Genomic DNA, 12,571 nt, shown 5'->3' on the forward strand with positions numbered 1-12,571 from the left:
AATACACACTGGGTGTTTGGGTCAGGGGGCTGTAATTATCTTAGAACAATGTGAAAATGCTGCAATTATAATGCAAATGTTTTGAGTGCATTCATGTTGAGACAGAACTCAAATCTTTTCAAAACCCATTCATTAAAAAGAAAAGTAAAACTCACTGAAATGTTAACAGGGTCAACTTTGAAAAACCAAAAAGTACACCCCAAAGATGGACAAATTTATACTGAGAAGATAAGATAAACATACAAGTTATACAATTAAAAAAAAAAAAAAAAGAGAGGAATGCAACAAAATTTTTCAAAAACTTATTAAACACTGACTCATTCTCAGGTGATTCGATTTTTCTTTATTTCAGCTTGATAGGTGACACAGAATAAAACATGTATTTTATAAAGCAAAACAAACCGTGATGACAGCACATCACTGTGTGTGCAAACACACAGGTGCAGATTTATTCCTCATTGTCATTAGCTCTACAAGGGGTGTCGGTGCTCGTTGCTCATATACAATATTTGCGCATCCACACACGTGCACACACACACACAGCGTGGGGCAGCTGCAGGGCTAATTTGTTTTGAAGGAATTAATTAGACATTATTAGGGGGAAAACAATGGAGCAGAGGCAGGGTGTTTAACGATGGGACGTCAAAGAGACAAACCTGTCACGGAACAATAGGCTAATATCCACCCACTGCTTCCCGGCTACTGCTCAATTACTTTATCACACAATAGGACACAGTACACACGCAAATAAATGTGAGCAGTCATTGCATTTTGTGATTAGCCCTCGGTCTGAATATTCATTCATGACTGAGAGACAGCAGAGGTTGTGTTTGTATGTACGTATGTAGTCTGATCATGTTTCTAATTGAGCAGATGTTTCAGTATTAAAAGTATCCGCTCTTATACCTTCAAGGCAGACACTGCAGCTGCTGTTGACGTGTCTGTAGTTGATGAACCGGAGACTCTTCTCTCAACACCTTCCCCCTCTGCTTCCCTAAAGCTGCTTTATCACTGCGGCCCATGGTGGTGGTAGTGGTCCTGACTGCCTCCATGTCGAGCTGTTTCCCCCGCACCTCGTTCTTCTTCCTCCTCCTCCCATCCCTCACAGCCACTTCCTAAGAACGGCCAAGGCAGAGTTGAAGGTGAACTGAGCCTGGTGGGTTCCGCGGTGAGCCAGCAGCAGGGAGCCCGCCTCGGGCCCGTGGCCCTCCGCCAGCAGCTCCGCGGCGGCTTTCTCCACGTCCCAGCCTCCCTCCTGCTGGTGTGACAGCATGTGGGAGCTGAGCAGGGGGTATAGGGATGAGGAGACGCAGCCCACCAGGAGCCCTGCGTCCAGGAGCAACGTCAGGAGCTCGGCATCACAGGAGGAAGCCGTCTCCTGGAGGAAAAAGAGAGGAGAGAGAGATACAGAAAGGGGAGATGTTAAAGTATAAACACACATGTGGTGATGGAGTCTGGAGAAACTAACTTTCCTTTTCAAGTGTGATTGCCTTTTCTACATCTCTATGAACATGTGCCAGGAGTAACAGTCAGAATTCTGGCAAATATGCAACCAGTCACTCTGCCAGGTACCCAGCTATCACTCAGCAGACCTACTCTACTCTAAACACCTCCTGGCAGATAAAACACTGAAAGTAGCTGCTAAATTTGGAAATTTACCAGCCACACTGGCCTGTGGAAACAAGAGGGACTAAAGCTTCCTGCTGCAGCAGCAGTATTTCGAGGCTGTGTGTGATTACAGTGTTACACGCTTGAAGAAGCCTGATGAGGTCAGAGTGTTGGGTCACATCCTGTGTTGACCCTGTAGCTGACCACCATTCCCATGGCTTGTGCCTGCGTACACACACACACACACACGCTTCAGATCATGGTCACTTTTGGGGACATTACATAGACATTTCCTGGAGACTTACCCTAACCCTAACCATAACCTAACCTTAACAACTGACCCAAAAATGAGCTTTTTCCCAATTGGGGACACAGCTTTTGTCACCAGTTGGACAAGCTGTCCCCCATTAACTGCTCCTGAGTCTGAAATTTGTCCCCAAAAGTAGCCTATGACAGACCACACACACACACACACACACACACACACACACAAACACACAAACACACAAACACACAAACCCTTCTTGTCTGTTTCCGCAGTGCTTTGCAGCTTTGAGAAAAACATTCTCAGTTACCAAAACACTTCTGAAGACATGTTCGCACAGCCATAAACAGATCTTTATGTAATATTTTAATCCTATCTTCCACTTCTTTACATCAATGAATTGCATGCAAATTCAAAACAGCTAAATGCCGCTGGGGCTGCAGTGAGTGGTTTACAGGCCACGGAGAAGCAAGGCTGAGTGCTGGGATTGAAAGGCTGTCTCGCTCCCTTTCTCTGTGACTCAGTCTATCTCCTCTGCACTGTCTCACCTGTTTGCTGTCTCTATTATTAAAGTTTGCACTTGCACAACTATACAGGCATACGTGTACGCGCACGCACAGTCAACAGCGAGTTCCTGTCAGGGTATTTCTGGAGCTGGGGCAGATCAATTATAAATGTGGAGCTCATGTCTTCTCTTCTGTAGTGGAGAAGGGAGCAGAGCTGGATGAATTTCGCTCCCTCGCCTCTAAAAATCGCCCATCTCTGTGCCGGCCGCGCTTTATTTTTCTTCCCTTGACTCATCGTTAAAGGTGCAGTGTGTAGGATTTTGTGGCATCTAGCGGCGAGAATGCAGACTGCAACAAACTGAACCCCCCCCCCACCCCCTCCTTCCAAGCATGTAGGAGAACCTAAGGTGGTCACGAAAAAACGCAAAAGGCACCAGTGTTTAGTTTGTCCATTCTGGGCTACTGTAGAAACATAGTGGTGCACATATAGAAATAAAGATATAAAGTAGATACAAAGGGCTCATTCTAAGATAATGAAAACATGATTCTTATTTTCAGGTGATTATAAACTAATTAAAACATACTTATTAATATTATATTCTGTTTCTGCCAAGTCTGCTCCACTAGATAACACTAAATTCTACACACTGCACCTTTAAAAACATGAAAACCTTAATAAGGGATCACTTATGTGATGTGATGATGGATAAAAGTAAACCTGAACGTCTCACATGAGAGTTGAGAGATGTTTAAGTGTTGCTATTGACACTGACACTGTCCTCTGTTGGAGTTGTTGATTGTGTTTTACATGTAAAAAAAAAAAGGTGCTATAATGGGAGCAGATCTGCAAAAGTACAAGTGTTCCAAGATTCATATACACTTTAGAGATATTCTGGCTTTGGATGCATTTATCATTTAAATACGATACAAGCTCATTGTCACACTGGTAGTAGAGGAAAGGGAGATAGTGTAGAGAGTTAATATATAACAGTTATGGAGATACAGTATGTCATGCATGACTAATAATTTAATTTCTCCCTTCCATTGAGAGACAGGACCAGATGAATCATGACAAGCCAGGGGAGGGAGGAGGGCGAGACAGAGAAGACAGGCGGAGAAATTTTTTGAAAGCTGAGACGGGCGGATGAGGAGGTCATCCAGTTATAATGAGAATTAAGGGAAGGAGTGACGGAGAGAGGGGAGTGTGGGAAATGTATGACAGAGAAAGACGGAGGGAGAGAGCCGGAGGGGAGAAAAAAGGGCAGACATGCACTGAAAGCATCAGATACATACATTTTTAAGTGCACCAACTGTTTCCAGTGGCTGAATGAACACTAGAATCAAGGAGAGGCACTTCAAAACAACTTCAGCTTCCAACTGTTGATTTTGGAGTATCAACAGAGGCCGAGAACAAATATTCTTTATGTGATTTCTGGAGCTGCTGCGAACGCTGACCTATTTTGAAATGCAGTGTCTTAAAAAGATGATTTCAAACTGTGCGGGTAAAGGAGCAAATAATGTACATTTCATGGTTTATATCTCTGTGGTGTCTATATGTGTGCCAACAAGAACTCAGGGTTTTACAGGATACTTCCTGTGTGTCACAGCTTGGGTCTTATTTTTGAAGTTTTGGCCACCATTGCTAAAGGTTATGATAACACTGTAATCACCAGAGTAATTCCTGAGATCTGTTAACACTGTGACAGTGCAATCATGAAGTCAGAGCAAGCAAGAAACACAAGTGGGTAGATGATGAGACACCGTTTTATTTGGAGGCAAAATCAAGACTGAATGCGCGCGTAAATGTCGGTAAAAAAAAAAAAAAAAAATCAATGATTGCACAAGAAGTTCGCACAAGACAGAAGTCAAAGTTTGGGTAAGAGCAGAGCAGATTGTTTTGGTGTTAATTTCAATGTTTGCCTTCAATGTTTGCCTCTCTCAAATTAGTTTGTTAAAACCCGTATGGTTGTCTAACTGCATGTATATTAGATGTACACTAATTTTTACTTCCAAATAAAGTGTTTTGGATAATTTGGCTAAATTTTTGGCTCATTTACAACCTGTGTGATTGTTATGTGCTCCCCTCTTCTTGTTTTTCTCCCTCTCTTCTCTCTCTCTCTCTGTCTCTGTCTCAGGTGCTCCTGATCGGGTGATTAGTGGGTGGCCCTGCCCCCATACTTAAGGAAGGTTGGAGGAGAAGGAGCGCTCTATCCCAGATGAAGCAGCCTTCTTACCGTCTTAGTGTTTTGTTTCTTTTGATTCTTATTTTGTGAAAGAGGCATCCCCAATAAGCTTAATGATTTAAATGATAGTCCAGTATTTAATGCCGTTAAGTTTTTATTTCTTGGTTGGACAGTTAGTTTGGCTGTAAATAGTTTCTTGATCCGTTGTCCGTTGTATGGTTGGCCCAAACTTCCCTATCTTTTTGTTCTGTTTGTCCAGGCCTCCAGACTCCCATAGTTTTGGTTAACTGTAAATAAAATCATTTTGCTTTAAATCTAAAACTCAGGTATGGCGTCCTCTTTATGCGTTGCTGGTCACATGGTTGAGCCACAGCTTTCTTTCCTGTTGTGGCCGCAACAGTGATTATATAGCCACTGGTGTTTCTTTATCTGTTTTTAAGTCATTTTTATGAGAGGATTATGGTAAAAAAGATGACAGGAAGTGAGGGGAGAAATAGATGAGAAATAGCATGCAATGAAAGACCCAGGTTGGACTTGACCCAGGGTGCTGCTGCTGGTGGTTGGTACCTTAATCCCTAGGCCCTAACCATTTGTTTTTCTTGCTTCATTGAACTTAAAGCAATGTCACCACGCTCCTTGATCTCAGCAATTAACTCTGTGAATATAATCTTAATAACACCAATAGGAATGATGGACAAAACTATGAAAATGAGACCTAAACGTAATAAAGCGTAATTATTCTTTAATGTTTTTACTGTTAAACGTGGCCTTGCGGTGCCCTTAGAGACCCTGAGTGTGATTTCATATGGCTGTTCAAACAAATTTAACTTGATTTGACCTGAAGGCGCGCTAATCACAGAAATCACCTTCAGCAGTGTGTAGCTATAATGAGGGGCTCACACCTACAGCATATGCATGACTCCTGGCGGTACATCCATAAAGAGACCACTGGTCTGAAAGCTCTACAGTACCAGGTGATGTCCAAAAATAAGAAGCGGAACATATTCATATCACTCTGATTGAAATGTGTCGCAATATTAACCATCAGGCAGGAGAAATGCAGGTGTCAATGCTGTGGATGCACCTGCAGGGCACTGCAGAGGAGATTGGTTAAACTAGTACATCCATTAAGTTTGGGCAACATTGGATGAATGCAGATTTAGAGGACAAGGATTCTGTCTTGTTGTTGTGTGCTGTGATAAATTTAGGGACAGAAAAACACACATATTGTAAGTACTTGCACAGAAACGTAATGTATAAATGTACACAAATTCTATCTTTCCTGCACCGTCTGGTTCATTATGGAAAAGGGAAAACCACACATCTCTTGAACACAGAGCTGGTCAGCCATGCACACTGACACTGACATACACACACACACACACACACACACCTCCCAGGCTATTACTGTTTGACGGTGTCAAGAGAGACAGCAGATTTGAGTCTTAGAGTCAGTTGGATTGACAGCTGAGCTGAAAATAGATGTGAAGGAGCAGCAGAGAAATGGAGGGATGGAGGGGAATCTTAAAATCAGAGCAGAGCAGATAACTATGTCCTTTTTACAGCATGAACGGCTCTGTCACATTTTAGGCACTGCTGTTGGACCACTGTTCAAACCTACTGTAACTATGCAATATATGGTAGGAAGCTGGATGTAATGACAGGGTTCAGATGATCATCACCCACGCTCTATGTCTTGAATCAAAAAAATCTTCTTACCCTTCTTATGTATTCTTTACTAGAGATGCAGCTGTTCATGAATACTCCTCTGTAGCTGAGAAATATACTGTGGTCACTCTAGTACAATATTTATTAGTTATTACCTATTAATACTGTAAAACTTCAAAGCCTAGTAGAGAAGGGCATAATTTAATATTTTCATCTGGCAGTGGAATCATATCATGAACATATGTGTGTAACATATCATATTATCGTTCTACAAATGAATGATTCCAAGAAAGCTGTAATCGAGGGGGGGGGGGGGGGATTTTGGGAAATATGCTTATTTGATTTCTTGCCAAAAGTTAAGACTGTCCATTAAATATAAGGCTATAACCAGCAGCCTATTAGCTTAGCATAAAGAGTGGAAGCAGGGGGAAACAGCTAGCCTGGCTCTGTCCAAAAGTTAAAAAAATACCACCTACCAGTACCTTCTAAGGATCACTGATTAACACGTTACATCTTGATTGTTAAATCTGTACAAAAATCAATGTGTAAAAAACACAAGTTGTCGTTTTACCAGAGCCAGACTAGCTGTTTCCCTCTGCTACCAGTCTTTATGCTAAGCTAAGCTAATAGGCTGCCGGCTGTAGCTTCAAATTATAAGTAAAAGCATGAAAGTGGCATCCATCTTATTGTATCTTAGAAAGAGAGCAAATAAATGTATTTCTCAAAATATCAAACTATTCCTTTAATTACAGAAAAATTAGATTTTTAAACATATATCAAGAGCTCTTGGTCTTCATAAATAAACTGTGTTTGCCCAATTTAACAGTATATATAATATATACAACTGGTCAAACACAGTTATCACATTGATATTGTAAAATATTTTTATTCATACTGTGAAAATGCTTTCAAATATGCTGCCCAGACATAGTACATTATTTATTCCCTTAAGAAAACTGTCTTTGCACTGGTTTCCAAAATAACACTCTGATTTCTCCCCTCCCAAAATCAAAGTCAGTGATGGTTGCTGCTCTGACACACAGTCTGCGATGTGTTTCATGTATGGGTTAGGGTTCAGCTGCAGGCCACGAGCAGTGTAGCTGGTGGGAATTCAGCATCTTGCTCAGGGACACTTGGGAAGTGGAATTTTTTTGCTGCAACACCGTTTAAACTCAGCTCCTTCAGGTAAGTACAGTAAGCAAAGTCTACAGCTGAGCATCCCGACTGCTGTACCTCTCACAAACCTGTTTATCTATCCATACCTCCCTCCTCCTGTGATTCTTCCCTCCTCACCCCTCTTTCTTCTCTCTGAGTTTGAGTTTCCCCAAGTGATTTCTCCAGGCCTTGCCTTTACAAACAGTTCAGCTCAAATAGAATCTGATTGAGGAGGGAATACATCCATCATGCCTTCCTTTTCTTCTCAAAGGTCAACAGCTTGGAGAACATGAAAACCTGTCCTGGGGTGTATGTATTTTCGGTGCAAAAGTGCATGTGTGTGTGTGCATGTCAGGTTCAAAGCCTCTCCGAGTCTTCTCTAAAGGTTCAAACAACACCTTGTCTGTCTCCTCAACGAAGCGAAAACAAGACGTATCTTTCTGTCTTGTGTGTGTGTGCTCCCACTCACAGCTGGCGTGGGCTGTGAGTGAATGCACAAACACTCAGCGTGACAAGAGGACTGACACATCAAACTGCAGCCATAAGATGTCCAACCCCCCTCTCGCTATTGTTATTACGTTCTCATTTCTTGCCGTCTCCCCCCTGTGAAAGACAGCCAAGGTTGTCTTTCCTGCTTGTTTTCAGTGGCTGCTAAATGTTGCCTGATTGGTCTGGTCAATTTTTCACACCCTTGTTTTCTATTCTTGCTCTGCACGTCTCTCATTTCCTGCATACGTCTTTCTCCACCCTCTCTCTGTCCCTGAGCTAAACCCGGCTGAGAGCTTAATTGGAATTACCGTACACGTACAATGCCTAATACATAATGCATGGCCAAGCCTTCTTTTATCATTTAAATCATAAAGCTTCTTGGGAATGCCAGACAACACACAACTATCTCCTTTCCTCCTCCTCTCGTCCTTTTCTCTCCTTCCTCGGGCTCTGCTTCCCATCCCTCCATCCTGGCTGTCCCTAGGCTTTGCTGCACGCACACACACACACACACACACGCACAAAACACCAAACAGTCCTTGCTTACAGTGCGACATGATTGAAAGTGACAGAAGAAGAGGCTGTGAAGCCAAAAAGTAAAAATAAAAGTGGGCTGTGACGCACATGAGCAAACAAACACACACAAGCAAATCAGGGATCAACACATTGAGTTGCAAGCAAACGCAGCCAGATTAACAGGTCCAATATGGCACAAAAGCTGTAAACAAGCCCAATTAAACAAGCAATTAGACAAATAATCACTCAATAATGCATATACACACACACACACACACACACTTCTTGTCTTCAATCTGTTGGGCAAACGGACGAGGTGTATTTTGATTCTTTGGAGTGTTTCTTTGACCTGATTATATACATACACAAGGACGCACACATGCAAAAAAAAACAGGTGATAAATGACGATGCAGAAAGTAAAAGAAGACGAATGGATGAATCATGAATGAATTTAAATATGAGGGGGGAAGATAAAGAGCCAGATACAAAAAGAAGGTGAAAAAATGCAAGGACTACTATCGCAGCGAACTTTGGTGCGTACTGCGGCATACTGTGTTAGCGCAAACATGCAGCAGTATCTAAATATGCTGTCCGCTGCACTGACAGCTCATTCATATTGGCAGGACAGCTCTTATCAGCCCCTTATGTCTGTCTCCCATTAGTCAGACTGGTGTTAACCCCTTGCTCTCTGCTCCGCTGCGCATCTCCGCAGCTCATTCATCTTCACCAGGAGGGGAGCAGAGAGGAAAAGAAAGGAGGAAAAGATGGGAGTGTGAAAGTTTCTGCTCCAAATAAAAAATAAATAACTATTTTTCTGCGTCATTCATCGAGAACAATATAACCTCTTCTACATTACCTGCTCTCTGTCTTTGTCTCCCTTTTGAATCATATACGCTGCTCCCACTCCTTCTTTCCTTCCTCCCTCCTTCTGTTCTCCAACACCCACTGTGGCCTCCTCCAACAGTGCTTCGCATACATTAACTTGCCACATCGCAGCCAGGCAAGACGCAGTGAATGTGAAACAAATGAACACATAACTACAGCCAAATAAATTACTTTTTCTCATTTACTTCTTGTGTCAAGTGTTTTTTTTTGTAACACCATTTTAATTAAAAACTAATCTCCAGAATTAATCTTTTTTTTATTTTTATCATAATCTCAGAGGCATGTCTTCTATGGGAAAAAAAAAAGTGTTGATAGTGAGGAAAACAATGAGCGGAGTAATCTTTAACAACAGGTACAGAGCAGAGTGGCAGGGAACACACACCGTGGGGCAGCGCTGGAAGATAAGACCTGCCAGTCAGTCAGAGTGGCGTGTCATTTTTATGTATTTAATCAAGAGCGCTGCGCGTCGCAGGGTTGATAAATTTACGGTGCAATGAGGCCAAAATCAACATCAGGCTGGTTAATGGAGACATGAAAAGCCAGGTGAATTAGGAGTGACATTTAGGAACATCTCACATGGTTTTCAATGACAAATTAATTTTGTCTTGTATGATGGAGTGAAACAAAGTGTGACAAAACCTCAGTGAAACAATTAAAGTAACTGACAAGTAACTTTTGCAGTCGAGCTTCTTCAGTACACTCGCTGAATTCCTGATCAACCGAGTTGAACTAAAATCAATTATTCCTGATCCTTCTGTGATGAGATCTACTGATCCTCTAATGGATAGCTGCTGACAGGTTCAGGCTATTTGTAGATCTGATAAAAGGGCCTCTGAGTGTTGTGCTCTTGTATCAGGTTGAATTTAGTCATGATGGTGAACAACGTGTGATGTGGAGAAGTGATCTATTAAAGTGTGTTAAAGTGTCGGTTCACCTGCCCCCCCCCCCCCCCCCCCCCCCACCCACACACACACACACACACACACACAAACACAAAACCCAACCATCATCTTGCAGTTCTTATTCTTTTGTGCATACAAATGCCTATACAACACCATTAATTAATAAAAGCCAGAACCAGGGTGCAGCATCTACATTTTCAAACAATACTATTACTTAAAAAGTCCAAAAATAGAAAAACACAATGGAGGTTGGTGATATTTTGCAAATAATTTAAAAATGCCTTCGAAAAACCTTTAAGATTTAACAGCAACATGTTTTTCCAGCAGCAATTTACTGGTTACTTTGGATAATTCACATACAGTAAATCTTCTCATTTTCATTGGAATTACTTGGTGCTGAAGAAAATGTCCCTGTGAAAACAGTTGACAGGAGGCCTTTGAATTATCCAGAGTAACTGGAACACTGTGTCTAAAAAGACAAGTTGCTGTTGAATTTATTAAAGGATATGGCTGGCGATGGTCTATATTTTCTTATTGTCAATAAATCTCATGTGCAGAGCCAAACTGAAGTCTGATATATCTTAATACAGACCTCTGCGTCAATCTGCCAGTGTGCCACACCGTTGCACTGGGTGACATGTTCCTTCGTTATAAGGATTATGGTCGCATTAATTAGTTTAAATACAGCTTCAAAGACTAATAATAACAACTAATAACAGCAATCACGTTTTCAGTCTCTCAGTCTCAGTCTGTAAGGTAAATGTCACTGCGCATGCGAAGGAACGCGGTTCCATTTACAGAGCTTCGCTAGCTTGTTGTGCTACATATCACATATCACCTCTTGACTTTGTACAACATTGTTTGTTGTTGTTTCTCAAAGAACTTCAATACAAAGTCAAGAGATTGTGATATGTAGCGCAACAAGCTAACAAAGCACTGAAAACGGATTCACGTACCTGCACATGCCCAGTCACATTTACCTTACACGGAACTTCTCAACGGAGACTCAAAACGTTAGTCTTTAGAGCCGTTTCTGAACAAACTAACATGACCGTAATCTTCAAGGTGAAGAAACGTGTCACCAACTACAACGGTGTGGTTCACTGACATGTTTTTAAGATCTATGGCACAAGGGAATCGGATACAGACACACAATACTTCTACGTAGGATCAGTTTATTGTTGGTTCGGATCTGCACATGAGATTTGTTGACAATCAGAACAATATAGAAAATCACCAGCCAAATCCTTTTGTATTGAGGTGGAAGCTCAAATCTCAGAGACGGATATCTCAAAACCTTAACATATTAAATCAAAACTCTCTGAATATATTTTTCTGTTATCCTTCACCTGGTCCAACACAACTATCTTTCTGCAAAATGTTAGTTGTGTTTTTCAATAATTTGTCTGAGGAGACCCTTTAATGTACTCTAAGATAGTCAGCGACACTACTTGAAAAGACATTAATAGCAAAACAAGCACTAGGTAAAAACACACCCTAATTCACAAGGACAGAGAGACACACACACACACACACACATGAGAAATAGAAGAGATGCACACAGACAAATACACTCACATCCACACAACACCACAGTGAGCAGCAAGCCAACACATTATCAGATGTATTAGATGTAAGACGATTTCTCTCTGTCTCGGTTGATGTTATCTTCAGATGAACACTGTTCTGTGCTGCTCCGAACATGCCCCTGTTCACTCAGCTCTTAGGCGGCGGAGGCGAGATTATTTCTCAAAAGCAATGTGACACACTGCCTGTCTTACTCCATTCATATACCCTCTCTAACTCTGCCTGATTTATCTTTTCTGTCTTTAATCTACCGTACAGCACCATCCCCTCTTCAGTCAGACTGTGTACCCTGCTCTGTCCTCTCTGTCTCTTTCTAACTTTACATTTTAATACATTTACTCATCCTATTTCTCTTCCTCAACACCCATTCCTCCTCTTCCCACATCTAAATCACATTATCTTTCCTCTTTCCCCCTTTAACACTGCAGCCTCCTTGGTCGCGCTCTCTTTTCTCTGTGGAATAGAAGCGGCGTGTTGTTCAGGTGAACTGATCTAGGAGCTTGAGCGTTTCATTTAATAGGGGCTCTGTCACTTAATAGTGAAGCTTTCTTTTATCTGATCCAAGAACAAAAAGAGGGTCTACAGGGTCTGAGAGGCCTACTTTGTGACAACTGCTTATCTGATCAGGAAACAGTGGAGTGCGGCCCACACGGTCTTGAACGATTACTCTGTTATCTGATGCAAGCTTCCAAAATCTAGAGGGCACTTATAGCAAGTGGATGAATGTTATTTGGTTATATTAATGTTAAAATCTTTTGGAGAACTTAATTCTTATCTTACAAAAGTCAAGAGGTTTAGTTTAATTT

At 41.7% G+C, this 12,571-nt stretch overlaps 1 protein-coding gene across 1 annotated transcript in view; it reads right to left on the reverse strand.

Moving 5' to 3' along the window:
• Positions 1 to 323: 323 nt before the first annotated feature.
• The window catches only part of nbas (NBAS subunit of NRZ tethering complex), a 160,688-nt gene continuing 148,440 nt past the window's right edge, over positions 324 to 12,571 (reverse strand). The window contains exon 53 of the mRNA XM_044376225.1: positions 324 to 1,378. Coding sequence (XP_044232160.1) covers positions 1,103 to 1,378 — 276 coding nt within the window. The 3' untranslated portion in view covers positions 324 to 1,102. The remainder of the gene's footprint in view (positions 1,379 to 12,571) is intronic.

This window comes from Thunnus albacares, chromosome 16, assembly GCF_914725855.1.
Source record: "Thunnus albacares chromosome 16, fThuAlb1.1, whole genome shotgun sequence".
NCBI lineage: Eukaryota > Metazoa > Chordata > Actinopteri > Scombriformes > Scombridae > Thunnus > Thunnus albacares.